Consider the following 27,911-nt stretch of genomic DNA (forward strand, 5'->3'; position numbering starts at 1 on the left):
TAGGGTTAAAAAATGAAAATAAATACTCATTTACACATTTTAGACAATACATGGGAAGGAAATCGTCAATAAGTACTGTAAGGCAGTGTTTTTCAACCTTTTTTGAGCCAAGGCACACTTTTTTCTTTGGAAAAATCTCGAGGCACACCACCACCTGAAAATGGTAACATTTGAACCGCTATAGCCTATATTAACAATATAAAGTCATTCTCATCAATGCTTTATCAACAGGAATCAAATAAATACAGAAAAAAGTATTCCCCAATTTCTTTTCTTTTTTATTTTTACTCACTCCGTGTGAAACCTGGACCTGATGGATGAACAGAGAGCTGGAAATTGGATAATTTCCCACGGCACACCTGACTATATCTCGCGGAACACCAGTGTGCCGCGGCACAGTGGTTGAAAAATACTTCTGTAAGGGATGAGGGCTGTGTGTGAAAAGAAACTCATAAACAAAACTCCCAACTTGACACAGAAAGACGAGCGGGAAATCAGCACTTCATCTATGAAGTCTGCAGCAGAGGTTCACATCCTGTGCTGATCTCACCTCTGCTTCCCTTTCGTGCTCAAAAAATGAAGAGGAAAGGTGAGTGAAAATCTCCAGTGAGCTCCGACACAGTGTCAACATTGATCACCTGTGTCGTCTCAGTTGCTTGTTCCTGTGTGGGGCAGAAATCTTGCTTAAAAGTTTACATAACTCCTATTTTTCTTCCTGTGTTTAACAACTCGGATTCAATCCTCAGCTGACTGCCGGCATGAGGCATTTAATCTCTTTTCTGTGAACTCAGAGTTTAGCAACTGCTTCAGCCAAACAAAAGCACACTATCACTGTAATAAACCTGCTACTAACTGCATTGCCCTCGAGCTATTTCAACCTGATGCAACCTTGTGGGGAAGTACGAGGTTCTGGTTTGACATAACATTCTCCTGTTCCCTTTCATTTCTATTGTCAGTGAGAGGAGTGTCATCAGGTGTGGAAATGTTAATTTCCACCCCGTCTGCGCTGAATGAATGATCATGAGACTATGAAGCGGAGTTATCACATGAGCACGGAGTCATTGAGATGCAAAACTTCTGCATTGTCCATTAGTTTATAGTCATTTTATTGTATTTAACAGCTGTTAAAAGTATACATACAAATAGGCAGATGTGATGTGAAAATAAAACATTTACTAAGAAAAACACTTTAGTCATCACCTATATCTAGAAAAGAGCGGATTTCTTGGAGACATGAGCTGTTTGCTTGAATAAAAGAAAAAAAAAAGATTGGATTTGTGATTTTTTTATAAAGATCACAGGCTCTAAAGGAAGCTGACGTGTCCAGATAATCTGACCTTTTTGTTGCTCCGATGTGGCAACAACAACAACAACCACCTTATCAGGCAACCATTCGTCTTAAAGTATAATGTCCGCGATTATTAGTGAGCGCGCACTAAACTGAACTGCTTCCGTCTGTAGGAACCTGCCGAAATGTTTATTTTGAAGCGGATTTCCAGTTAGACGTCTCATCTCTCGCCTGTGACTGAGCGCTGGGCCGCGGTCATATGACAAGGACAGATGCCTCCTCACTGCCTTGCCCCACGTCTACATGCGCGGCAAGCGATAAAAATAAAGTAGTTCCTTGCCATAGTTGCGTCACGTGTTGAAAAATACCACTAGAAGCGGGGTTCTAACTGAGGTAAATAATCTATTTCGACAAATATCCCATAATCAATGCCGCTGTGGTCGTCTGGAGAGTAAAGTCCACCCGGCAAGCTCACCTCCCATCTACGTCATGTTGTTGTTGTATCCGTCCGCCACAGTCGCACTAGGAAAACAGCTGTGGGAGCTAAAGCTAGTTAGCAGCAGCAGTGTTTGTGTGTCAGCACTTCGAGTCTCTCTCTGACTAAAGCAAAAAAAAAACTAACCGTAAAACCCCTCCCGAGAGTGACCGGCTGTGTTGTCTGTCATCTCTTCTCACCATGAAGTTCCAGTACAAAGAAGAGCACCCGTTCGAGAAGAGACGGTCCGAAGGCGAGAAAATAAGGAAGAAGTATCCGGATCGGGTACCAGTAAGTGGCTAACGCTAGCTCGGCCTGTGTTGTTTGCACACTCGCCGCTTTCGCAATTCCCCGATATCAGTCAACACGACGCTTAAACATCTCTGTGAAAAATATCCACATAAACTGTCGCTAGGCACATTCGTCCTTGTCGTTTGGTGCCACATTGGTAAACAAACACATTTAGAGGTAAACGGCGAATCCGGCCGCAGTGAGCAAGGCCAGGTTTGCCTCGTCTTCTGCTTTTGTTTTTTTTTAGTTTTTTTTTTTTTTATGCATTTTAATTTATATATTGTTTTTTAAATGGGTGACGAAGTAATAAATAACCCCACCACACAGCAGTAGCTGAATCAAAGGCAGTCGTTACATCAGGTAAGGTGTGTCGGAGTATCTCAGGCTGTATGTTGAAAGCTACAGCACCTTAAAATAGGTACTTGTTTACGTCGCTGCTGGTCGAGTCGTTCAGCCTCAGTCTGGATTCTCGCCACACAAACTGACTTATTCAAGCCGGCTAAAAATCTGGCAGTAAAACAATAGTTGAGCGCCGTCAGGCCAACGCCACTGGACCCGCGATGTGTGGCAACATACATGTATTATTATTAATGTTGTCTTCTTGGCTGATCGCGGTCACTCGACTGCTGTTGTTCTAAATTAAACCAAGTGCAATCAAGTATCACCAAAAAAAAAAAACCCAAACAATGTTTATTTTATTTGGGACTCGTGTGAGCATTGATTGATATTTCCTCAGTGTATATATATATATATGCACACCGTATTAATCTCAGAGGAAATTCATTTGTAGTGTTGATCCACATAATTATTAAATCCTAATGTGTACAGGGCTAAGCAGTAGTTATAAGCGTAGAAGACAAAAATGAATAGATAAATAGTATTTACAAGAGAAGTTGGTCTCATGGCCTCAGGGAGGATCTCCTGTGACTCTGTAGTGTAAATATGTATGCAGAAGGAATACAAATACCTGAAAGATATTCTAACCATGTATGTCTAAGATAATAGTTTGAAATCTAAGGTAACCATATATGAAATATTGGCAGGCTTCAAAATAGAAGTAGATTCAGGAAGTTGTAACATTAAAACTCTGACCTATGGAAGACAAAAAAACAAAACAATCTATTGACAAGTTCCTCTCAGTATTCCTGTTAAATTGATTATAAGAACACTCTTCTGTCTCCATAAAAGATGGAAGAATTTAAGGAGGAGTCGTCCATCCTTTTGTTTTCAGTCACCTACTACACATGTTAAGTATTGCGAAGACATTTTTTAATACCTTTGTTATTCCTGTGCTGTATCAACAGTTGGGGATTAGTCCAAATTATCCATCACAAGTTAGTACTTAATGTTTTAAAATAATATCAAATGGAGAGTGAATTTCCATGTGAATGCAGAATAAGAAATTAAAACAGGAAAGACGAAATCTTTGTGCAATAATGTAAAAACACCTGTCAACTGTAGGAATAAACCCTCCTAAAAGGGTTGAAAGTCGAGGAGGTTATTTCTGACGCTCCAGGTGCCGGCAAAACGAAGTGACGTGCGTCGATGTTAAAACAATCCAGACCACGCTTGACTTGACAGTTTTGTTACATTTTCAGATCCTTTTTCAAGAGAAAGGTGAAATGGAACCGCTTCACACTCGCTGTGCTCCTTTGTCAGCTGTTTCCGGTCCGTTGTGGTCACAGATTGCTCACCGGCTCTTTGCCTCCTGCAGGTAATCGTGGAGAAAGCCCCCAAAGCCAGAATAGGAGACCTGGACAAAAAGAAATACCTTGTCCCCTCCGACCTGACAGGTGATCGCCGCACTCTGTACAAACAATGTCCATTCAGGTTAATCTCACATCTGGAGTGTGAAACGTAGGATATAATGTGCTTCTTTTATTTATTTATTTATTTTTTAAATCAGTGGGCCAGTTTTACTTCCTCATCCGAAAAAGAATCCACTTGCGAGCTGAGGACGCGCTCTTCTTCTTTGTAAACAACGTCATTCCACCCACCTCAGCCACCATGGGAGCGCTGTACCAGGCAAGAGTCTTCACTCGCTTCCTTCTCTGCTCTCGCATGTCGTTTTGTCCTATTAACTTCTTTCCTGCCTCTTCCAGGAGCATCACGAAGAGGACTTTTTCCTCTACATTGCCTACAGTGATGAGAGTGTGTATGGGAGCAGCCAAAGGGAAATGTGATCCCGCCACCCCCCTCCCTCCCTCCCTCCCTCCCTCCCCCAACCGCTACACATCTTTCCGAGACCTCCACCGTTCATTCATTTAAATAATAAATCCAGCTCAGCAGCCTCGAGTTCCCACAGTAAATATGTCAAAAGCACTTTCACCAACGATACGTCACTTCCCCTGTTCATTTTTGTCTTTAATATTCTAAAGTCTGAATCGTATTTGCCTTCTTTCTTTTTTTCTCTCTTTTCAATAGCAAGTTTGGGTCAAACGGTCTCGTGGCCAGTCGAATTTCTACAGTCGTCTCCTAATTGATCGTACTTTTCTGATCAGGCAGAAGAAATAGCGTTAGAGTAGGTTGTCCGTTATAATCTAGGGATAAGGGAAGAAAGGTGGGATGTGTGACTTCAAATCAGCACTTGTTGACAATGTTCAGGATTGTTGGTTTTCCACTTATATTCGCAGGGGGAAGTGTGGGTTTGGTTTTGAGCGGCTTGCCGAAGCGGGTGAGTTCAGTGTCTGACGGCGTGAAGGCTAACTGTTTTGCAGCAGTTCTTTTCCAAGAACAAAAAATGAAAGTGGCTCGTTATTGTTTTGTTTTTTTTCTTGGTCAGCTGACGTAAAAAGTTGCTAAATGATGATCTCTTGTGTTGCCCTGCATCTTAAAGGAGTGTAATAAAATTCAGACTCAACAATCATCCTCTCTGCTTCCAGTGGTAAGACTTATTATGTTGACTGCTATAATGATTATTATTGTTATTGTTAATTTTAGATTGCTTACTTTCTAAAGGTGTTGTAAAGCCGAGTGTAATTTTCTTTCTTTTTTTTCTTTTTTTTAAAGTTTGTCTCCCTATTTTTTTTAAAGAAAAAAAGAAGGATTTGAACTCTGTATACAGCTGCATTACTGGCTCTTTCTCTCCACTCATGACCATACATGATAAAATGTGATGAAAAGCTATCGGTGTCCTGTTTAGTTTTTTGTTGTTGTTTTTTTTCTCGATATTTATATTTCACACGTCACAAAAACAAACGGACGTCCTTTCCTTGAGATGCGATTCTCTCTTCTCCATCTCCCATCACCTTTTATCCGTTTTATCTATTCACTATCTGGACATTCTGTCCAGACCGTTCCAAGCTATTATCTCGAGCTGCTCAACCTCAACTGTCAGTCTGTTCACTTCTAATCCTGCTCACGCACAATAACGATCTCAGTATCTTCATCCGTGCCAGCTCAGACAGCGAACTTGTGATGTGGTCACAGTGTTACACCCGGACCTGCATGTTTGTTACGGCAGGCCTCGTGCAGCTGCTGATGCTCGGCTTTGAAGAGGTAGCAGTTGCTCAGATGGTGTGGGCTTTGCTGAGTCATTCTCTCTGTTTTGTTTTTAGAGCTTTTGGCCCGTTTTTCTTAAACATTGGAAAGTGATTAATAAGTTGGTGGAAAATCTATTGACATCGGCAAATAACACAGGCCTCATACCTTTTAACTAACGATGGACAATAGATCAGGTACCATTGAATAATGGCTCACTGAGAAAGGGTTTGTAAAAGCAATGTAAATATAGTGCCACGGCTCAGTCATCGTCAGTTTAGATCACTTCTAAAGAAAACCCACTGTTTGTTGATTCCCGGAGGATGATCAAATTTAGAGGTTTAGAGACACGTTTGTGCAATTTCCACTCAAGTGTGAAGAATTACTGCGATAACATCGTTCCCAAAACAACTAAACTTAAAATAGCTTCAACCACAGTTGAACCACCAGTTGGTTTACTCCCATTCATCTACACCTGCTTTTCAGGATGTCAGGTGGAATAATAACTATTCTGTTTTACCTGAATTTTGAAATGCTGTATCAAATCTGAGCTAATATTTTCTTGTTCTTGACAATGAATTGATCCTCATCTGAACTTCAGAATGGAGTATGGAAGATATTAAAGGCTTCTCTCATATACAGACCAGTACACAACAGGGTGTGAACAACTTGTAATGCAATTGTTCTGAAGGAATTTAAATGCCATAGCTTTTATTGTGTTTTCATAAATGAATACTCTTGAAAAAATTGCTATTATCTAATAAGCTGTTTTTTGTTTTGTTTTTTTATTAACACTAAACAGTAATAGGTAAAACAGAGGCAACCTTACCTCAGTGACGACACACTTATCCTGAACAAATCAGGGTTAAATGAAAAGTTTTTTGCTAAAACTCGGGAATTTGTTCACCTTCAAACGTGAAAAGCTTGTGTTACTCAAAAAGTGTTTTTATTATTTTGTTGTTTTGGTTTGAAAACATATTTTTGCTTGATAGAGGCTGCCCCCTGATATTATCTGTAGGAAACTACAATTCCCATAATGCACCTCCGCAATACTTGATACAAGAAGTGCACCGGAACCAACCCGGTGTAGGACAAAAACGTCTCGGGTACATCGGAATGTTTCTTTTCGTTTACACATTTATTAACAAAACATATCCACCAGGCATTTCGTACACTAATTTTTTTCAATACAAAATTTTAGCTAAAATTACAATGGTATTAATCGACATGCCAATAATTCTTAATTAGAAAACGATATAAAAAAAAAAAAATCATTTGAAAACAGGAGCTGGTAGACTTTTAGATAAGCAGTGACGTAAATAATCCCAAAATGCACGAGAGTACTGTAGTTTTGATATTTCTATTTCAAAAGGAGCAGTCATTGTTCTCGAATCCAAACGTTTACTGAGGAACTCAGCAGAGGGATATAGTCCATGAAGAACCTTAAAATGATTTTTCTTTCACTTCGGGTGGAACTGGAGATTTTTTGATTAATTATATTTTTGGGGAAATGCCGAGAGATCGGGGAAGATCGCTGTTCTTCGCTGATGATGGCTCTTTGTGGAAAAGAGGGAGGAATGTGGGACACAAACTGCAGGAAGGAGTTCAGATGAGTGAAGAGTGGGGGCTGACATGAGGATTTACATTCTCAGTGAAATAGACAAAATTCATGCTATTTAATAATGGGAGAAGCACAGAAGGGAAGGAGTTTAAAATGTATGGGAATAGTTTTGAGAGTAGATAAGCTTAGATTTTGGGGGGCAGCTATGGGTTGACACAATTTAACACGGAGAGAGCATGTACACCATGTAGTGGTGAAATGTAAGAAAAGTTATTAATGTAATGAGGTTTCTCACAGGGGTGAAAATGGGGGGGCGAACACGGCATAATTAAAGCAAATCTACATAGCACTAACCAGGTCAAGATTGGACTATGGGAGTGTGGCACACGGGTTGGCTGCTGAGTCGGTGTTGAAAAGGCTGGATGTGGTTAATGTTAAAAAGCTCAGTTTTTGATGGGTAGGAGGGGAAATGGCGAGAGAGATGGGAGTGGATGAAATAAGGTTCTGCCCAACAGTGATATGGCCAGTAGTTCCTGTATGGAGGGCTGGGTAAAAGGTGATAAATATAAGTATGCTGAAAAGAAAGGAAAGCAGAGGAGGGATACAACTGACAGGGAAATCTGTGTGTATATAGAGGAGAAGTATATGAGCTGGATCAACAATAGGACAAGGAGGAAAGAGGAAGACGTCTGTAGACCGCCTAAACAAGGCTAATAATAGGGCATACTTATTTGAACAGCACAAAATACATCATGGGAAAACATCTAACAGGCCAATGTAGTCTGTGTCAGGAGCAAGAAACGGAGGAGCACGTGCTGTTGAACTGCAGAAAGTATGGGGGTGAAAGAACGGATATGATAGGGGGCATTGAGGAGAGAAGGAATGGAAGGAGGAGGAATGAAAGAGATACTGATGTGGGGAGAAAGAGGAAGGGGCAGAAAATGTCTAAACAGCTTCTTAAAGGCAAAGGGTTTATTGGGGGGGAACAGAGCAGTGGGAATGACATAGAGTAATAGAACCAGCAGATGGCGGTAAAGCAACACCCATGGATACAAACTGCCGTAAAACCAAAAAGAAGAAGAAGAAGGAGAACGAAAAAGCAGAAGAAGAAGAAGAAGAAGAAGAAGAAGAAGAAGAAGACGACCATACAGATCTACCTATGGTCTGTTTATATTTTGGTTTTATCTCGTTCAACAGTTCATTTCCTCAGTTTGTCTGCACACGGGGCGGTCTGGTTCTTTTGAAACGACTCACAAAGCAATAAAAGTAAGATGTTTGTATTGTTATATTAGCAAGCATTGCTAAAGGTACGGCAGACGTACGAAGACACCGTGTTTAGCAGCTAGCTAAATGCTTGCTCACCTTTGTTTGCCGGTATTTATATTGATGGTTTCGCGCTCCGATTTACACACTTGAAGTTCGCAGCTGGTAGTCTAAAACATTCATGTATTTCTGTATGTTTTGTTGTGAAACGCTCAGCTGGTTTAACAGAGCACGAGCTAAACATGCTAAGTAGCAGTTAGCCGACAGCAGCTCGTTAGCGGGGGGCCTTTGAACCTTACGCTATTTTGCCCACTTCATAAACGAATATACATATTCAAACAATGTTTAATATGTGTGTAAATGTGTTTGTAGTTTCCATAAGTAAAGCGCTTCCCTCTGCAGCTGGCCCCTCCGCTGCCTGTCACCATGCCCGCCCTGCTGGAGAGACCCAAGCTGTCTAACGCGATGGCACGAGCCCTCCACAAACACATCATGAGGGAGAGGGAGCGCAAGAGACAAGGTCTATCTATCTATCTGTCAGCTTATTCAGTCAGAATTCTGAGTTTATATTTGACATGCCTTTAAATTGTATTTACCGCCTTATACCTTGTGTTTTCTTCTGCAGAGGAGGAAGAGGTGGACAAAATGATGGAGCAGAAGATGAAAGAGGAGGAGGAGAGGAAAAGGACAAAAGAAATCGAAGAGAGGATGTCCTTGGAAGAAACCAAAGAGCAGGTAAAAAAATAAAAAATAAAAGTGCACTTGTTTTAGTTTTCTATTCAATTGTGACATCCACTGTAAAACTACATTAAAACTTTTAAAATGGCCTGTTGTTCTACCCGAATGTAAACATCAGGTGATGAAGATGGGTGAAAAACTTCAAGGACTCCAAGAAGAGAAACATCAGCTCTTTTTACAGCTGAAGAAAGTTCTCCACGAGGAGGAGAAGAGACGCAGAAAGGAGCAAAGGTAAAGCTTTGGTCTTGGGAGTACAGTCGGCAACACTCCTGATTGAAGTATGTTGAATTTCTCTACTTCCTGTCTTCACAGTGACATCACAACACTGACGTCTGCCAGCTACCAGACCAGTCTGCCCATGCACGCAGGACAGCACCTGCTCAGTATTCAAGGTGAGATACTTCCCAGGCACTGTGCGAGGGTTTTCTTTTCACATCAGTCGGATAAATCTCTTTGTTGTTTTCTTTTCAGGAAGTCCAGTCGGCCACAGTCGGCCCGGTGCGCTGCTGGGAGAGCGAAGCAAACAGCTGTTTCCAGCTGCTGTGATTCCCGTGAGTGAAGCAAGGGTTTCACACAGAGATGAGAACGTAGTGTTTTGCCACATTTGACACCTCCTCCTCCTCCTCCTCCTCCTCCTCCTCCTCCTCCTCCTCCTCCTCCTCCCCCTCCTCCTCCTCCAGGCGCGGCACTACCAGACGCCCGGCTTCAGCGCCGGCTCAGCAGAGCACGGGCAGTTCAGCGGAGGACAGGGGGTCCACGAGCCCTACGGGGTGGCTCAGGCGCAGCACCCTTCCACCTACGCCCCTGGACCTTCTGTACCCGTCAGTTTCGCAAGCAGCTCCCAGATCAGAGGTACGTTAGATTGTACTGTCTGAACATTGGTGTATTTAGGTGCTTTCATCGATCAAATAGTAATTAGTTTACATGATGGACACGGTAGAAGAGCCTTTGAATGCAGACTTTATGAGCCTCCTCTGCCCTTGCAGGTGCGTCTGCATTTCAGGCCATGCCGTACCTTCCTCACCAGCCGGCCGGTTACCCCGTCCACAGTCACTTCACCTCCCAACCAGGTACGTTGAACTGCTGCAGTCCTCGTCTTTTCACCCCTCACTTTGTTGCAGACTTTTTCAGAGTTTCTGATTTGTGTTGCAGGATACATCGGGGCAGGAATACCTCTGCAGAAGCAGCTGGAGCACGCCAACCAGCAGTCCGGCTTCACTGATGCAGTAAGATCAAATGAGCCTCTGGTTCATTTGGAGAGTGTATTGAAATGATTGATTGATTGATTGATTGATTGTGTTCTCTTGTTGCTTTATCAGGGTGCTTTGAGGCCGATGCACCCCCCCACCATGCATCCTTCTGCACCGGGCCTGTTGCCGACGCCGGCGATGGCGGTGCAGATTCCCACTGCAAAGGTCGGTCTTCATCTGAAAGCTCAAATACAACACTTCAATGAAAGAAGGGTTTTTTTTTCTGTACTTGATTAAACCACATGCCTTTAGTCAGTGAGAAACATTTTCTGTAGTGTGACACAGCAGAGTTGTTTTTTTTTTTTTTTTTTTTTTTTTAAAGTTCAGGTCCAAAACCTACGTGTTTATCACTGGTGTTTGGCTATAATTTTAGTTTCCCTCTCAAATGTTGCATACATACCTTTATGTTTGTTTCATCTTTGCCTAGAAATCCAGAGAACTTATTCCTAACACACGCTGCTACATGTTTATAATGTACATTGTGTTTGCTGGGATAGAGGTCAATATCCATCTCTCTCTATATATATATAAAACACTGAGATGTTCCATCTTTCCGTGGCCAGGCTGCGTTCCAGAGCTCCCCCCAGGGTGCTCCTCGCCATAGTTTCCTCCCCCACAGCCAGAGCGGCCAGAGGTTCTACCACCATGGAAAGTAACTGAACCACTGCCTCCGAGACGACGCAGCTTCACTGAAGAGTCTGGATTTTTTTTTCTTGTATAATTTTTTCGAGCTTAGTTTTTTTTTTCTTTTTGAACAAAGCCTGGAAACAGCCTTCAAACGTCTGTGCTGCTGTGAACATCCAGCTTTGATTTAAACATCTTTTTTTTGGTTTATTGGTAAAGTAGCTCAGTATTTTGATGACACTGAAGACATTATGAACAAAATTGTTAATAATTGGTGTGAAGCCACGCTAACAGTGGTGATGAGGAGCGCCTCTGAATTGACTGAAAACCAGCAGCAACACTATGAGAGGAAAAATGTTGATTTGGTGGTCGATGATGTGAATGTCAGCAGCAGTGAATATGTTCATACTCGGTCACGTTCGGCCTGTTGAGTTAATCACCACACTATGAAGTCAACGCCACCACTTTTAATGTCGCAGTCTGGCCTTAAGTTGAGCTTTTGCTTAAGTGTTGTTCAATAAATATGTCAAATAAACCACATATGCAGTTTGTGTCGTCTTTATTTGTTTTGGGGATGGAGACATTCTACCTCACGGCCAAACGGCCACAACTCCTCCGCCTCCAAAGGTCATTTCTCCAAAACAGCTCCTTATGGTGGAGCAGCGCCACACAGCTGGAGCTCCGCATTGACCTGCAGAGGCCTATTTTTCCAGGACTCTCATGCTGATTGCAGCTTCTTCACCCATCGCATTTTGAACGGTGATCTGAAAGAGCCGAGAGGAGGTGAAGGAAACAACTTGGCCACCTCTTAATGCCGGTGTGATGACACAAATAGGTGGAAACTGACCAGCATGTCTTTTCCAGCCTCGTACTTCATCTCTATCTCTTTTCTGAGGTCGCCCTCGGGAACCTTCAGGTCTTCCCTCACCTCTCCGCTGTCCAGAAGCAAAGACAGGAGACCATCGTGGATGTCAATCATCTGCAACAATGGACAATGTGGAAAGAAAAACATCTTTTAATCCTCTATTCTATATTTCATTCTGAGATATTGTGAATTTTCATGTATTAACCCTGACTTTCATTCACTTTCATCACTGGATTTCACCCGTACACACACACAACCACAAACTCTCTGTTTGGACTTCAGTGCCTTTCTGTGTGGAGTTTACAACGTTGTTCTTACAGTCTTACAGTGTACAATGAACTATTCTAGTCATACTTTATTTTTCAGTTTAAGAACAGGCAATAGGAAAAAGAAAAGGGGAAAAAACAACACAGCAACAACACGTCCAACACGTCCATGTCCAAACGTGTGTGGACATGAACACGGTCATCAATCACTCTTGCAACAACAAACTCAGAAAGTTAGTTTTAAAAACAAATTTGGAATCTATGAAGTACTATTTAATAAAGATGCTTTCTTTAATAGAAAATAACGATAAGACGAGACAATAGCAAGTTACTTAAAGGAAAGGAAAAAACGGCATTAATTGATGGTGAGTTCTAGATTCTGAGGGAAGAAATGCAAAGATTTCTAGTTCCTCTAAAATGTAACTGATTAATGATCCAATGAACTATACAATGTTGTGAAGCAGCTGTCTGAGCATTTATTTCTACTCCAGAACAGAAAAGTCCTCAGCTTTGTCACGTCAATCTGTTAAAATCCCAACCCAGAGAGCAGGTGGTGGCTAAAGAAGCAAAACCACATGAAGGGCAAGGAGCATGTAGTCACAGATTGTCCAGAACCCCGTGTCAGCGATTATTATAAATGGTAGGAGTCTTCTGGATTAATCTAGCAGTGGAATTCTCTAAGAATCTTCAGAAACTACTTTAGGAAATATCCCAAAACTCCAGATCCTGATGATTTCACTGCCTCACCTGGTAATCCACCCTCTTGACATTGGGGACATCCATGTTGTGAGTGGAAGGGACAATATCTTCATACTGCTTTCCAGAAAAGATGTCGATACCAACCAAGTTGACCTGCATGAGCATCGAACAAAAGGCTTAAAGGAAGAACATAAACGTTCATAAAACACCCAAAGCAGGTACAGTTTCCTGCTGTTCTCTGAAATTGTGAAGCATATCTGAGCATATTTTATGGAATATTTGCTTTTTCTGGTACTTAATGTTGTTTTACAGATGAAAACTGAAGGCCAGTAGGGACACAGTCATGTTTTTGACCAGAGTGAGTGCCTCCATTAATGTGCATTAATATTAATGACTGTAACCCAGTGTCTCCTCCAGAGAAGAATGGATAGTAAAGATAATTCAATGCTCTCATGGAGCTGCAGTAACAGCTTTAAGAAAATACTGTGTATCATTGTAATCAGAAGGAAATGGACCTCAGCATCGTTCTCCCAGTGTGTCAGTGATCTACTGACCTTAGCGTGGCCGTGCTTCCCGGCCTTGGAGGTGGACATCTCAACAATCTTGCAGGGCCGGCCTTTCAGCACAACAAAACCACCTGTGTGCAGGGCAGAGCACTGCATGGGGTAGGTGGCTGGTGCCTCGGCATCACCGGTCTGGACGTCCACCTCTGCATCTTCCATGGCTGCTGGAGGGGCCAAGACACTGGATACAAGTTCACACTTGTAGATTAGATATTTTGTTCGGAGTGGCAGGCCGTCGGTGTGTGTGTGTGTGTGTGCTTGGTAGAACATACCAAATACAGCATGCTACAGCCAGTTTAAGTAACAGCAGCTCCATTTCAGTCCACGATTGCAAGCAGGAGCCTCAAACCTATAGAATCACAGGAGTGCAAACATTAAAAAGAAATAAATGTGGAAATTTATAGAGAATACAAAAAATATGCAAAGGTCGTCATGTTCTTTTTCTATCTCGTCTTTGCTTCTTCCATTTTGTCAATGCTTGTCCTGTTTTATCTTTGTCTTTTCCGTTTGCTTTTTGTCATTACATTTACTCATGAGTCAAGCCTGGAAAAGACAAAAGCAATACCATTCAAATCAGCAAGGGCTGTGGGCGAGTCTTCCTGCTCAGGGTGACTAATCGATACCTGATCAAGATTGCTGCTTGCAGCAGCGATGCATTTATATGCGCATCTATTTGACGTAAAAAATGAAAAGTTAAATATGAGGGACGTGGACAAATTGAGACGAGACTACTACATAGCCACTGTATGCCGGCCTTAGTCCCACAGTGAAAATATGTTTCCTCTCAAGTCCCAAACGCCGTGTCTTGTTCATCAGTAAACCCAGAAATATAAATACGATGACGAGTGGACACGCCCACATTACACCACAAAACAAAATAACCAGCATATTCTTAATCAAACCAAATTATTTTGTTTCCAAAAGAAAGAAATCATATTTACAATATTGTACAAGAAATAAGAAATGTGTAAAAGGAAAAATAAATTAAATACTAAAACAGTGCCACTTATTGGCATGGACAAAAATTGCTCATCACGACGTCCTTCAAGCAGGAATGTGATCAGATATCGACGAGTCACCCTGAATAGAACGACCCGCCCACCGCCTTGCTTTCGTCTTTTCCAGAAGGTTTGACTCATCCAGGAAATGCAATGACAAAAAGCAAATGGAAAATGTAAAGACAAAACAGGAGAAGCTTTTGATTTGATTTGATTTGATTTGATTTGAATTTGAATTTGATTTTGAACATGTAAAAAACAACAAAACAAAAACAAAAAACCCCCAACATTCAATTTCATAAACAATATAAAAGGGTCAACATGTGCCAGTGTCTTTCACATGCACGAAAAGGAGTAGGAAGAAGACATGCTTATTTAATCCTACCCCTTCACATCATTGCCATTATCTTAATTAACAACAATATAGCGTCATCACTTTCAATACATTAAATCCTACAATATATAAACCATCATTTCGATGGTCAATTTCCCAAAAAGACGGCCAAAAAGATAGCGATGTGTGCTTTTACCAGTACAAGTACCTATGCCTCGTATTGAACCGATACCCGATACTGATATTAGTATCGGTGCATGCTGAAAAAAAAACAAAAAAACATTTGCAATACTGTACAAGCAATAAGAAATGCATATAAGAAAAATTTAAGAAAGAAAGAACTTAATCTTAAACCAACAGTGCTCTCTATTGGAATGAACGAAACTTGCTCAACATAACATCCTTCACAAACATGTTACCTTTACAGCATTCGAGCCCAGAACCGTAGTTGGGAGTGAGTAAATGACTTCTGGCTCAGGTAACCTGCTTCTAGTAGTCCGGGTTAACACGCCGAAGGACTTGACCAGGAGGCAGTGGTCTCCAAAGCTGAACTCAGGCTTTTTATTCGTTTCTGCACTAGATTAACAGTTGTACAGTCACTGTGGGCGGCTCGTTCTGACTGGGACGCCTGACAACAACACACACACACACATACCTTTCCTCCCAGAAAACATCTCTCTCCTTCGTCACAGTTGCTTGTTTTCCAACTCGTCACAAGAGGGCAATTGGCAACACTACCCTCAATCTAAAGGATGGTTAAGACTAAAACATATCTCCAGCTCCATTGCATGATACACAGGAGGATTTAAATCAGACAAGCAACATGCACATTAACCACCATGTTTGCATTCCTGTGAACATCCAGCTTTGATTTAAACATAACTTTTTTTGGTTATTGGTAAACAGTATTTTGATGACACTGAAGACTTTGTCGTGTCGCTTTTGTGAACTGAATTGTTAATAACTGGTGTGAAGCCACGCTAACGTTGGTGATGAGGAGCGCCTCTGAAGTGACTGAAAACCAGCAGCAACACGATGAGAGGAAAAATGTTGATTTGGTGGTCGATGATGTGAATGTCAGCAGCAGTGAATATGTTCATACTCGGTCACGTTCGGCCTGTTGAGTTAATCACCACACTATGAAGTCAACGCCACCACTTTTAATGTCCCAGTCCGGCCTTAAGTTGAGCTTTTGTTTAAGTGTTGTTCAATAAACATGTCAAATAAACCACATATGCAGTTTGTGTCTTTATTTGTTTTGGGGATGGAGACATTCTACCTCACGGCCAAACGGCCACAACTTCTCCGCCTCTAAAGGTCATTTCTCCAAAACAGCCCTGTGTGGCGGCGCAGCCTGAGGGTTGTCGAGAGACATCTTACAAAAACTACTGAAATAATTTCTGTGTTCTTGAGTCCTTCGGTCATGTTCCAGATATTTTCTAAAGCTTTCAAACAAACAAACAAATAAACAAACAAACAGCGCTGATGTCTCATGTTGTTAATGTTCATTTAATAGACAGGGTTCAGGTGATAAACAAGCAGAAGTAAAGCTTGTTCAGGGCTGAAAGGAGCAGCGCCACACAGAAATATGTGTATTCACTCCCGCACGGCGCACCCTGAACAAGCCTCGATGGAACAAACATCTCAGGTTGAAGCCCTTAATAAACCGGGAACATATCAAACGAAGCAGTTGTGACATTTCCTCACCATCCCGATAGCTACAAAATATTCTGCACGCCTCAATCCTCCATTTCACTTTCCACAACAGGGTACCTCCATTCAGGTACGGCTGCATTATAAGTGTGTGGCAGAGAGGTGATTAAGCCCTGATGTGAATCAGGTGTGCTGCCTCACCTCTCTGCCCATAAGAGGAGGAGCCCATAGGCACACAGGTGTGACAGGTGGGGGTAGCCACCAAGACCACGGGAGAGCCTGAAAGAGGCAGTGGTGTCTGAGTTTTGAGTTTGGTTTGTTCATCTACTTTAATGAAAGAATTATGGACTTTGCAACATGTGACTCTGCGTCTCTGTGGGGGAACCCACCGGTGGCATGCGCAACTGCCACAAAGTGCATGTATATATTTACTGTTTCCAATCATCAATAGTACAGGTATCTAACTGGGCCCGAAGAAGTGTCTGAAAATAGAGGGGGGAGAGTATGAAAAACAATAATGAAGATACAGAACAAAGAGGGAGAAAAGCATTGACGAGGCAATATTCACTCCATTTTCCAAAGGTCCAGTGCATCGTGACTGCCCCTGAAACACAATTACGGGGGAGGGGGGAAAGAGGAAGGAGAAGTCAGAAGGAAGATGCTCAAAGGTCATCCTCTGACATCGGACCTTTTAAACCTATTTTTAATGGAGGCAACGTGTCTGCCGTTCATTCAGACACTTAATTCAGATGAGCTGGTGTCTCCTACTGCCTTAGATGGTCGTTTGAAGCTGGTGCGAAATTACAGAGGAACGTGGATGTTCAAGATCGAGGTTTCTCATACAGTCAAGAACAATTAGTTTCAGATGAAAAGTTGCAAGTTTAACATCCATTCAGCCACCTTCTATAGCAGTAATCCCAATCCCAGCATACTGTAAAACAGGATACACCCTGGACAAATCCCACTATAGGTGATCGTCCCAAAACTTGAACCACTAACCACTATGTATTCTGTGGTAAATACATTAATACTGCATCATAAAGAGAACAACAGGTCCCCTTTGAGGAAAATAAATAAATATATGAACAGGGGAGAAAGATTTAATGAGACAAAACGTTTAACAGCCTCTGCAGAGGAAACGTTGCACAATCAACAGATTCGAACATGAATTCAGTGAGCGGTTTATTCCACAGCCCACGTGTGCGAGAAAGAAAAGTGCATCGAAACAGTTACAACAATGCTACGAGATGTTTCTTCAACCTACAGGGAGCAACTTGCTGGATAAGGCAGTTTAACGGAACAATACAACATTGCTCAAAAATACAACATGAACGGTAAGCCTTTTGTTTGTTTTTGTTTTTTTAATTCCATTCTGCTACACATGCTCATTCTAGTGTTAACAAAAAAGTAGAATAAGGGGCAGGCAAATCCAAAATAACCACGTCATATAATCTGAATCTAAGCTTTTTCTTTTGATTTTAAATCTGAATTTGAGCTCATTGAGGAAATAAGTATCAAAAAACTGCACCAAACTTAGAGGATATTTCCAGTATGCATAATTGTTTGATTGTTTGTTTGTTTTTTTTAAATTTCAAATCTCATTCTTGGATTGCGGCGACAGGAGTTGCCTCTCCCTTGTTGTCGATGAACAACTTCCCTGCGCGTACAGGAGGTCACCCACTGGCAGCGTGGCCCACGCCGGCGGCTCGTGGCGTTAACGCGCGCACATACATAACTACGCAAGGCGCGTACACGCACACTCCTCTTCAGGCAGGCTGGGGTCAGGCGGTGGTTGTGGGAAGAGAGAGGGGTGAGCTGGCCACACAGCTGGAGCTCCGTGTTTACCTGCAGAGGCCTATTTACCCAGGGCTTTGATGCCGATTGCAGCTTCTTCATCCATCGCGTTTAGAACGGTGATCTGAAAGAGCCGAGAGGAGGTGAAGAAAACAACTTGGCCACGTCTTAACGCCGGTGTGACGAAACAAATAGGTGGATACTGACCAGCATCTCTTCTCCAGCGTCGTGCTTCCCCTCTATCTCTTTTCCGAGGTCGCCCTCGGGAATCTTCAGGTCTTCCCTCACCTCTCCGCTGTCCTGAAGCAGGGACAGGTAACCATCCTGGATCCCAATCAGCTGCAAAGATGGACATTTAAAAAAAAACAAAAAAACAACAACAGACGGAAAGGAAAGGAAAAAACGTCATTAATTGATGGTGAGTTCTAGATTCTGAGGGAAGAAATGCAACGATTTCTAGTTCCTCTAAAATGTAACTGATGTATGATGCAAAGAACTATATAATGTTGTGAAGCAGCTGTCTGAGCATTTATTTCTACTCCAGAACAGAAAAGTCCTCAGCTTTGTCACGTCAATCTGTTAAAATCCCAACCCAGAGAGCAGGTGGTGGCTAAAGAAGCAAAACCACATGAAGGGCAAGGAGCATGTAGTCACAGATTGTCCAGAACCCCGTGTCAGCGATTATTATAAATGGTAGGAGTCTTCTGGATTAATCTAGCAGTGGAATTCTCTAAGGGTCTTCAGAAACTACTTTAGGAAATATCCCAAAACTCCTGATCCTGATGATTTCACTGCCTCACCTGGTAATCCACCCTCTTGACATTGGGGACATCCATGTTGTGAGTGGAAGGGCAAATATCTTCATACTTCTTTCCAGAAAAGATGTCGATACCAACCAAGTGGACCTGCATGAGCATTGAACAAAAGGCTTCAAGGAAGAACGTAAACCTTCATAAAACACCCAAAGCAGGTACAGATTCCTGCTGTTCTCTGAAATTGTGAAGCATATCTGAGCATATTTTATGGAATATTTGCTTTTTCTGGTACTTAATGTTGTTTTACAGATGAAAACTGAAGGCCAGTAGGGACACAGTCATGTCTTTGACCAGAGTGAGTGCCTCCATTAATGTGCATTAATATTAATGACTGTAACCCAGTGTCTCCTCCAGAGAAGAATGGATAGTAAAGATAATTCAATGCTCTCATGGAGCTGCTTTAAGAAAATACTGTGTATCATTGTAATCAGAAGGAAATGGACCTCAGCATCGTTCTTCCAGTGTGTCAGTGATCTACTGACCTTAGCGTGGCCGTGCTTCCCGGTCTTGGAGGTGGACATCTCAACAATCTTGCAGGGCCGGCCTTTCAGCACAACAAAACCATTTTTGCGCAGGGCAGAGCACTGCATGGGGTAGGTGGCTGATGCCCCAGCATCACCGGTCTGGAATTCCTCCTCTATATCTGCCATGGCTGCTGGAGGGGCCAAGACACTGGATTCTTACACTTCCAGTAAGAACCGGATGAAGAGTTCATCAACTTTACAATTGTCCCTGCAAGGCATGGTCAAGCATAAGAGCGAGAGTGAGTTTTAAAACTGTCAACATAACATCCTTCACAAACATGTTACCCTTTATAGCTGTCCAACCCCAAACCATAGTTGGGAGTGAGCCAATAAGTTCTGGCTCGTAGCAGGCAACCTGCTTCCGGTGGTCCGGGTTAACACGCCAAAGGACTTGACCAGGAGGCCGTAGTCTTCAAAGCTGAACTCGGGCTTTATTTTCATTTCTGCACTACATCCACAGACAGTGATGTCGGTCATGCAATAATTAGTAACGCATTACTCATATGACCACTTTTTTCAGTAACGAGCAATCTGACGCATTATTATTTCCAAACCAGTAATCAGATTAAAGTTACTTGTCCAAGTCACTGTGCGCTTTTTATAGTCCATTTTCGGAAACATGTCGTTGATTTTGGCAGACGTCACTAACTTGTGCCGCTGTCCGCATGATTATGACGTCACGACTGCCACACCAATGTGGTCGCCTTTCACTAACTACTTTAAGAAGCCTTCTAAACACCTTTCCTTAGCCCCGTGACGTCATCCACGGGGTAAGGTAAAGTAAATAGATGAGGAGATAGGAGGGACATTTCGGACGTACCCACACTTTTCTTCCCAGAACACACCTCTCTTACGTCACAATTGCATGTTTTCCAACTCGTCGCAAGAGGGCAGTTTTGCAACAAATAGCCCAATGGAAAATTCGAGTTTTATTAGGTCGAGACTACATCTCAATTGAAACTTTTTGTATGTTATGAATGTAGAAATAAATGGCGTAACATTTCATTTTGCTATAACCGTGTCATTGTTCCATGACGCAGTGGGAAAGTGAAGCGTGCGTCTACCAACTTTAAACTGTAAAAGTGTTTGCCACGAGTGCAGGGACTGAAAGTTGACCACTGAATTTTAAAACAAAAAACAAAAACCTAATTAAAAAGAACTTCAGAGTGTGCTGGGAGCTTGCTTGCTCGCTTTTGATGGATGTTGAAGGTGAGACGTTGAACCAGGGCCGCTCAGACGCGCCGAAGACGCATAAATCAAAACTCACGCAGGGGCGGAACCATGTCGTCCAGCTGTTGGAGGGGATGACAGCTGGTTTGAAAGCGGTGAACGGATGGAGAGCTGTCTGGGGCCTAGTGCCGTATAGACGGTAACGTCTATAACGGGACAGCGTCGCCGCATCCGCGCGCACTATACCGACGCGCCTGCCGAGGCCCTACCGGGAGAAACGAAAGCATATACGGGCACCGGGGCCTCCCCGCCGTGAAGCAGACGGGCGACACGCTCACCGAGCCCGGGCCAGGGATTGAACGTGGGCCGCTGCATGGTGCTCGGTAATGACTAAGCTAATACTCGTGATGGCTTCGCGGCGCGCGCGCGCGCGCGCAGCGGGGATATCAGCTGCTGGGATCAGGTAGGATCAGACGCTCAGGCAGCATTAAAACTCACTCTCGCTCTTGTGTTTGACCGTGCCTTACAGGAGCAATTGTAATGGCGAGTAATCTGTTTTTGTTTGTTTGTTTGGTTCATTATTTGTCAGCCCGCGAGCGAGAGCGCCGCGTCTCCCGTCCGGATAAGTTGCCCGGAGTCTGTGGTCTTGTTGCAAAAACAAAAGCAAGTGTCTCGTAGTGGGGAATATAAAACAATCCGACTCAGCTGACAGATGAACAGCTTAACCCGTCTGCTCAGGCGCAAACTCGCCCCGTCCATTGGATGTTTAAGATGAGGACCTCACCCTGGAGAAAAGCGCTCTCCTCTCGTCGGATTCCTCCTCCGTGTCCTGGGCTAACGGCTCGTCTGGCCGGGCTCGACTGGCGACGTCGCTCCTTTCCCAGCCCTCTCTCTTCTATTCCTGTGTCATTCCAGTCGCTTCAGCTCGCATCTCTCCTCTCTCTCTCTCTCTCTCTCTCGCTCGCTCTCGCTCTCGCTCTCCCTCCAGACCTCAGATCACACCTCGCACAGCCGCAACAGAGAGCCACCGGGCCGGTAGGATCCAGAGACCCGAACCCCGCAACCACTGTGTTTGTGTTTATGCGCGTATGTGTGGATGTGTGCGAGTGTGTGTGTGCTGCCTGTAAACACTCCACTCCACCTTCTGTGTGTGTCCCTCATCCAGCTCTGTATGTACCACTGTCACTCACGCGCTGAGGCAACAGAACCGCCACTTCCTTTTGGCGCTGCCACAATAAAATCAGCACTAAAACGCTCCTGGCAACTGTTCCAAGGTTGGATCTCTGGAGGGACATGTTGCAGTTCCGATGGAGGTGGATGGAGAACATTATGTAATTGCAACACAATGAAATCTAAAATGTGAAATGCAAACCCATTCATCATTCTTCACTATTTTATTGTTTTTCCCCACGGGAGCTGATCTCTGTTTTATTTCTCACGTGCCAAATAGAACAGTCACTCCAAGGTGCTTTTGCACAGAGTCGATGTGAGAAAGCAGAGGAGACAGTGGAAAGGAAAAAAACTCCCTTTTAACAGGAGGAAACCTGCAGACGGTGGAGAGTTTGTACGATTCCAGTTGGGCCAGAGGATAAAAAGAGAAAATGATAGAACGGACAGAGAGGTTCGGGTAATGACTCACACCGGGTATTTACGCCACTGCACTTGTGGTTTCATTCAATTTAAATTCCATGTGCTAATATAGAAAACCGTGTAGTCATGGTACAACATTATTTCAGACTCTTCAGTAGCTGTGGATTTTCCTGCCGATCGCAAGACAAACACACTCTCACATTCATGCCTAAAATTAATTTATCACCCCCAAATAACCTCAAACACATACTTCTAGAGGAAACCGATATGAGGGAACGTGCAAACTCCACACAGAAAGACTTCAAACCAGCTTCAATCTGGGGATCTACTCACTGTGAGGCAGGAGTGCTTTCCACTTCTCCACCAAAACTGTTCAGAGTGAATGCAAACATCATCCGTACATAACCAATGAATATATTTCATCTTTTGAAAACTTTACCCCGTTCAAATAATGCTTCTCTGTGGAGTTTGTGTGCCCTCAAATGAAGGGAGAAAAAAAAGTAAGGTGGCAATAAAACAGACGATTTTTAAAAAAGTTTGAAAATCCATTTAATAGCTGCCAATGTGTTTCAAATCACTTTACCTTTGCAGTCTTTTACATGAACAGACTGACAAACCGCCAACAGACAAATTAGACAGATTAATTTTTCTCACACTTTTATATTGACCTTTTCCGGGTTTTTTTCCCCGCTTACTTACAACAACTTGATGTTTTCTCTCATACAAACGCTCATGAAGCGAGCCTCAGCCGATCAACCTCCTGTGCGCATGCGTACAGTTTCATTCTTATGCCATATGGCCATCATCATCATCATCATCACCTCTGGTCTCATTCACCTCTAAGAGCGCACCTGCTTCTCATGATCCCAAAGACCAGTGTATACCTTACTTACATTATGCACTTTGAAAACAATTTCACACGGGAATCTATTACAGGGATTTGGAATAAATTCCTAAAAAAAACTTTCACTGAATACTTTTTTTTTTCAGCCAAATGCCCATTTCTCTTCTAATTGACTCTTGAAAAATAGATTTTTAATCTCAATGACAATTTTCTGGTAAAATAAAGGTAAAATAAAAAATAAAAAAATAAAAAAAATTACAGATTGGAATTTACAGTATATGTACTCCACATTGTCCGAACTGTTATGTTGTCAACATGCTTTTTCAGTCTGTACATAAAGTTACTCAGGATCACACTACTTCCTCTCCAGAGACTCACAGCTGACAGCAAATACTCTCATTGAACTTGGCAGTTGTTAGAGGCCTGGTTAAATTTAGTGCAGTGAAACTAGAATCTCATGACCTCTGAGGGTTTTAAGTTAGAGGCATGTGAACCCAAAAATTCAGATTAAACAATTACAGTCAGGTGAGATCCTATTGAAGCTTAAGTACTTGACACACCAGCAGAGACCATGTGTTCAAGGGGATAAGTCAATAAATCTTATTTATACATCTAAATTTAAAATTGAAACACAATTCCCACAGAGTTGCAGTCTACCTTTGATATACAAAGATAAGAAAACATTTTTATCAGCACTGTCATCAACAATCATACTTTTTATCCTTATAGTGTGTTGACCTTGTGTAAAAACATAATTCATATTGATTTGTATGAAAACAAAAATAATTCCTACATCCAATTTAGGGTGACAGGAGAGCTGGAGCAGATTGTATCTGACTGTATGTGATGGCAGAATACACACTGGACAGGTCCTGGCCTCTGTATATTTGGTTAGTCATGATGTTCTTCTCAGAATTGCACAGACAATATTTTGCACAAAAACAAAAGTAAACTTTTTTTGGTAATTTAATAAATAATATGGCTATCATTTGGACTGTGTGTTGCCACTGAATGAGTGTCACATCACTGTTTTATGCTTCCCGAGAGTCAAAATAACACAATCATTGTCTTGTTTTTCAAACTCTTTTCCTGACCAACAGATTTTCCAACAGATTTTTGTTCAAATGTTCCACACAGACGGCTATTTGAATCACCTCCCTTCTCTCTTGGGCTGCAGTGGCTCTCATAATAATCAGGCTCCTTTGAGTTCCTACCTGTTTCACTTACACCTGTCGAGTTTTCCCTCCAAATTGCCAACCTGGCGCAGCCAATCAGGTTCCAGTTTGATCTCTGGCGAAACCAATGATATCGCGGCTTCCGTCCGGCAGCCCGAGGGGACGTTGGGATAAAAACTTTGTGGTGGAGTCTTGGTAGGTTTCAAGGGAGGGGGAAACAGGAGAGGATCAGTAGTGAATCAACAAGCGAGCATGACCGACGCCGAAGCGCAGGACGCACCGACGTCCGCCCCGGCGGAAGACAAACCGCAGCCGGAGAGGAAAGTCATAGGTGGGTGGGGAAAAAGGCTCGTTCTGCCTGAAAGTGTGCGTTTAGTGCTCAAAAACATCAATTGAGTCTCTTGGAATGTTGCCATTGTGAGTGAAATAAAGGAACACCTCGTGCGTAAATTTCGCGAACTTTACGCACGAGGTGTTTTTACGCTTTTACACCTTAACCAGTGAACGTCGTGATTCGGTTAATGTCTGAAACTGTGTTGGAAGTTAACGGGGAGACTCTGGAGCTTGATGGACAATCACGAACCCCAACCGTGTTTCGTTTCACTGTGAAACACGTGTCATACATTTAATGATTTCCTGGGAAATGATGTATGATATCGAAGTCAAACCGAAACCTGGGACGTTCGTAATCAACATATTTTGAGCAGTGATTTGTCTGCACAAACTGATTTTCCAGTGAATGAGTGTTGACCTAAATTTGCTTCTTATCAGCTGTTGCGCGTGCGTTCGTGGCGCAGTGTGCGTGCGTCCTCGCAGCTGTAATCAATTTACTGAAAGGCAGGGGGCTCAATCAAACGTCCCTGAAACGATACAGAAGAAAGCATGTTTGACTTCAGCTGCATTCGAAACCATATTTGCCAATTTAGAACGAAGTGCGAAACGTCTTGCATAGTTTTTTTATTTTGTTTCCTGAAGCCGTTGACTCATGACATTCTCCAGTCCTGGTTTCAAAGTCTTAAGCAGTTAATGATTGATATACCGGACTCTCGTTTTCCTGTTCTTAGAGAAAGCTGCCACAGATTCAAGTAAGATAGCGATATTTTTTCCTGACTCAATTATTGGGAGGTACGATAAACCATGTGTTCTTATTGCAGCAAGTGCAGTTCAAGGCACAGTGAAGTGGTTCAATGTGCGAAATGGCTATGGCTTCATAAACAGGTAATTATTGTTTGAGATCCAGCTGAGTGTTTTATTTTTATATTCTCGACCATTTTGTTCCACGTCGTCCTGAACATATTTGCCTGAAATCAAGTTCTGTGTCTCGCAGGACTGACACCAAAGAAGATGTTTTTGTTCATCAGGTAAGGGAAGAAAGTTCTAGTGTTTTTTATGAATTAAAGGAGCTTTTAATTTCATGATCTTGTCTCGTCAGACGGCTATCAAAAAGAACAACCCTAGAAAGTTCCTCCGCAGCGTAGGAGATGGGGAGATTGTGGAGTTCGACGTTATCGAAGCAGCCAAGGTACAGAAGTGGGGTGTTTTTCCAGAGTGGAAACCTGTTATTCAATCGTAACGTCTTCCTGTTGGTGTCTCCCTCCTCTCAGGGCTCGGAGGCCGCCAATGTGACGGGCCCCGGCGGCGTTCCAGTCAAAGGCAGCCGCTACGCACCTAACAAACGTCGCTTCCGCCGCCGGTTCTTCCCCCGCAGCCCCCGACCCGGCGACCAGAGCAGACCGGCCGACGGCCAGGCCTCCGCCTCGGAGGCCGACGGTTCGGGGGAGAACGACGGCGTGAGGCCTCCGCAGCGCCGCCGGAGGCCTCACGGGCCGCAGCAGGACGGTCAAGATGTAAGCGGGTAGCGTTACAACTTGGAAGCGTGAGGTGGAAAATTTCAGGGTGCGCTTGAACTGGTGTATTGGTTGCGAGAGTGTCAATTATTGGTCGTCTCTTCCTGTCAGGGTGAAGGAGGAGAGCAGAAGGACGGCCCCGCGGAGGGTGACCAAATGCAGCGGCCGCCACGACGCAGGTTCTGGCGTCCGTACCGCAGGTACAACACACAAGGAATTTCTTTTTTTTATTTATTTCAACTGTTTTTTATTAATTTTGCATCCATTATAAACATCACACACAACACATTGCACATTATAAACATTTGTGAGGCAAAAGCAAAACACAAGCCTCCTTCTTTTTTTATTTAATCATCATTCTTAAAACTTGCCAGGTGTTTTAATGTTTCGTGTGTGAATCCAGACAGTTCCGCCCTCGTCCGGCTCCCGACCAGCCGGCAGGTGACGAGCAGGCAGGTGACGAGCAGGCAGGTGAGCAACAGGCGCCTCCGCCACAGACTGAGGAGCAGGACGAGGTGAAACAGACGGAGGCCTCGGAGGAACCCCAGACCAATGGAGAGGACAAAGGCCGCAAACGCCGGCCGACCAGACCACGCAGGCAAAGAAACTCTGAGTCCTCGGCTTCTAAAGTAAGCCACGACGGCGCCTCCTCTCTGTTTTCTTGGCAGGAAACCTACCGGAGCTTTCAAGCTTTTCAAAGTGGTGTCGGTAATCACAGTACCAGTGTTTCCGCCGTAATGAAAGCTGATGGTTTGGTAATATACTAAATAGGCATGGACCAGTTTGGTGTATTAAAAGTATTCGATGTACAGTTTTTGAAACCTCATCAGTGTTTCTTAATGTGTAATGTCTCGCCATGAATTGCAAAATGTTTTGAACGGATGTTGAACCTCTGCTTGCAGAATGACACTGAGAGGTCTGCATCAGAGTCTGGGACGCCACCTCAGAGCGCAAAGTCCACCGACTCCAAATCCACGCCCAAATCCTCGCCTAGAACTGCTTCTCCGAAATCACCACAGTCCCCTGAGGTGAGGCGCAAAGAAAAATAGCCTGTAGCATCTGTCAGTTGTCATGTCGACTTGCGTCTCAACTGTTTTCTTCCCCTCAGCAGGCGGCAGCCACAACAGTACCGGCACCAACGGAGTAACGTCCGGGGGAAAGTCGTATAACCCATGGCAAGAGGTGGGACTGCACAGTGAGGTGGCGCAGCCCCGTGTTAAGGGGAAACGCGAATGCAGGGTTTGGGTTCTTGTGCTATGATGGAGGGTCATTACTCGGTTCAGAACCGTCAACGGACGAGGCGTGGAAAGATTTAAAGGGAGTGAGGGGATTTTTAGTCTGAGAATCAAATGTTGGGGCTCGGCCTTCCATCGGATACAGGCAACATTTTGACTTTTAGCTCAATATACTGTTTTTTACCCCACTGTCCTTTCAATCCCTGCGTCTCCTATAGTGATTTCTTATTTCTTTTAGGTCCTTGGGGTGGAGGACTGGACCTATTTTCTGAGCGCATGCTGTGCCCCCCCCTCTCTGAACCCCCTCCACCCCACCTCGTCTCTGTTCTCCCATTGGCCCCTCCCTCCATCCCCATCGTCTGACATCAGGAGAGTGATGGGGTGGGGGAGAAGAAACTGGGAGGCAGGTTGGGGTGGTGGGCACATATTTACATTGAAAGTACATCTTTAAGGAACGACCTGCTTGGTAGCGCAGTTCTTTCAGCCCCCTCTTAAATAAACATTTTCTTTAATTGGCCAGATATGGCGCAGTTAGTAGCTTATAGAGGAACCAGCCTTATTTTATTTCG

The 27,911-nt window shown here is 43.4% G+C and overlaps 5 protein-coding genes across 5 annotated transcripts; 3 read left to right on the forward strand and 2 right to left on the reverse strand.

Annotated features, from left to right (window-relative positions):
- The first annotated feature begins 1,827 nt into the window (after nt 1–1,827).
- Nucleotides 1,828–5,180, forward strand: gabarapb (GABA(A) receptor-associated protein b). Its single transcript, XM_080519114.1, has 4 exons — nt 1,828–2,054; nt 3,769–3,847; nt 3,961–4,079; nt 4,157–5,180. The coding sequence occupies exons 1-4, from the start codon at nt 1,965–1,967 to the stop codon at nt 4,235–4,237; spliced, it is 369 nt and encodes a 122-aa protein (XP_080375240.1). The 5' UTR covers nt 1,828–1,964; the 3' UTR covers nt 4,238–5,180.
- Nucleotides 5,181–8,200: 3,020 nt separating this feature from the next.
- On the forward strand, nt 8,201–11,505 carry gps2 (G protein pathway suppressor 2). The gene is made up of 11 exons (XM_080519285.1): nt 8,201–8,257; nt 8,761–8,878; nt 8,984–9,093; nt 9,215–9,327; nt 9,409–9,488; nt 9,568–9,647; nt 9,777–9,948; nt 10,083–10,166; nt 10,249–10,322; nt 10,416–10,511; nt 10,910–11,505. Exons 1-11 carry the CDS (start codon nt 8,255–8,257, stop codon nt 11,000–11,002), a joined length of 1,023 nt encoding a protein of 340 aa, XP_080375411.1. The 5' UTR covers nt 8,201–8,254; the 3' UTR covers nt 11,003–11,505.
- A 148-nt stretch (nt 11,506–11,653) lies between these two features.
- LOC308147111 (eukaryotic translation initiation factor 5A-1-like) lies at nt 11,654–13,717 on the reverse strand. Its single transcript, XM_080519193.1, has 5 exons — nt 13,636–13,717; nt 13,355–13,544; nt 12,849–12,953; nt 11,818–11,949; nt 11,654–11,734 (listed from the first exon to the last, which is right to left on the reverse strand). The coding sequence occupies exons 1-5, from the start codon at nt 13,677–13,679 to the stop codon at nt 11,672–11,674; spliced, it is 534 nt and encodes a 177-aa protein (XP_080375319.1). The 5' UTR covers nt 13,680–13,717; the 3' UTR covers nt 11,654–11,671.
- A 4,205-nt stretch (nt 13,718–17,922) lies between these two features.
- Nucleotides 17,923–21,798, reverse strand: LOC308147219 (eukaryotic translation initiation factor 5A-1). Its single transcript, XM_080519326.1, has 5 exons — nt 21,436–21,798; nt 19,440–19,689; nt 18,943–19,047; nt 18,350–18,481; nt 17,923–18,266 (listed from the first exon to the last, which is right to left on the reverse strand). The coding sequence occupies exons 2-5, from the start codon at nt 19,605–19,607 to the stop codon at nt 18,204–18,206; spliced, it is 468 nt and encodes a 155-aa protein (XP_080375452.1). The 5' UTR covers nt 19,608–19,689; nt 21,436–21,798; the 3' UTR covers nt 17,923–18,203.
- Nucleotides 21,799–24,512: 2,714 nt separating this feature from the next.
- LOC308147028 (Y-box-binding protein 2-A-like) lies at nt 24,513–27,634 on the forward strand (the record flags this gene model as incomplete). The annotated part of the gene is made up of 9 exons (XM_080519071.1): nt 24,513–24,591; nt 25,415–25,478; nt 25,588–25,621; nt 25,693–25,782; nt 25,865–26,107; nt 26,219–26,307; nt 26,511–26,736; nt 27,010–27,135; nt 27,216–27,634. 9 exons carry the CDS (start codon nt 24,513–24,515, stop codon nt 27,252–27,254), a joined length of 990 nt encoding a protein of 329 aa, XP_080375197.1. The 3' UTR covers nt 27,255–27,634.
- Nucleotides 27,635–27,911: the final 277 nt, after the last annotated feature.

The sequence above is a fragment of the Blennius ocellaris genome, assembly GCF_963422515.1.
Source record: "Blennius ocellaris genome assembly, chromosome: 23".
NCBI classification, from domain to species: domain Eukaryota; kingdom Metazoa; phylum Chordata; class Actinopteri; order Blenniiformes; family Blenniidae; genus Blennius; species Blennius ocellaris.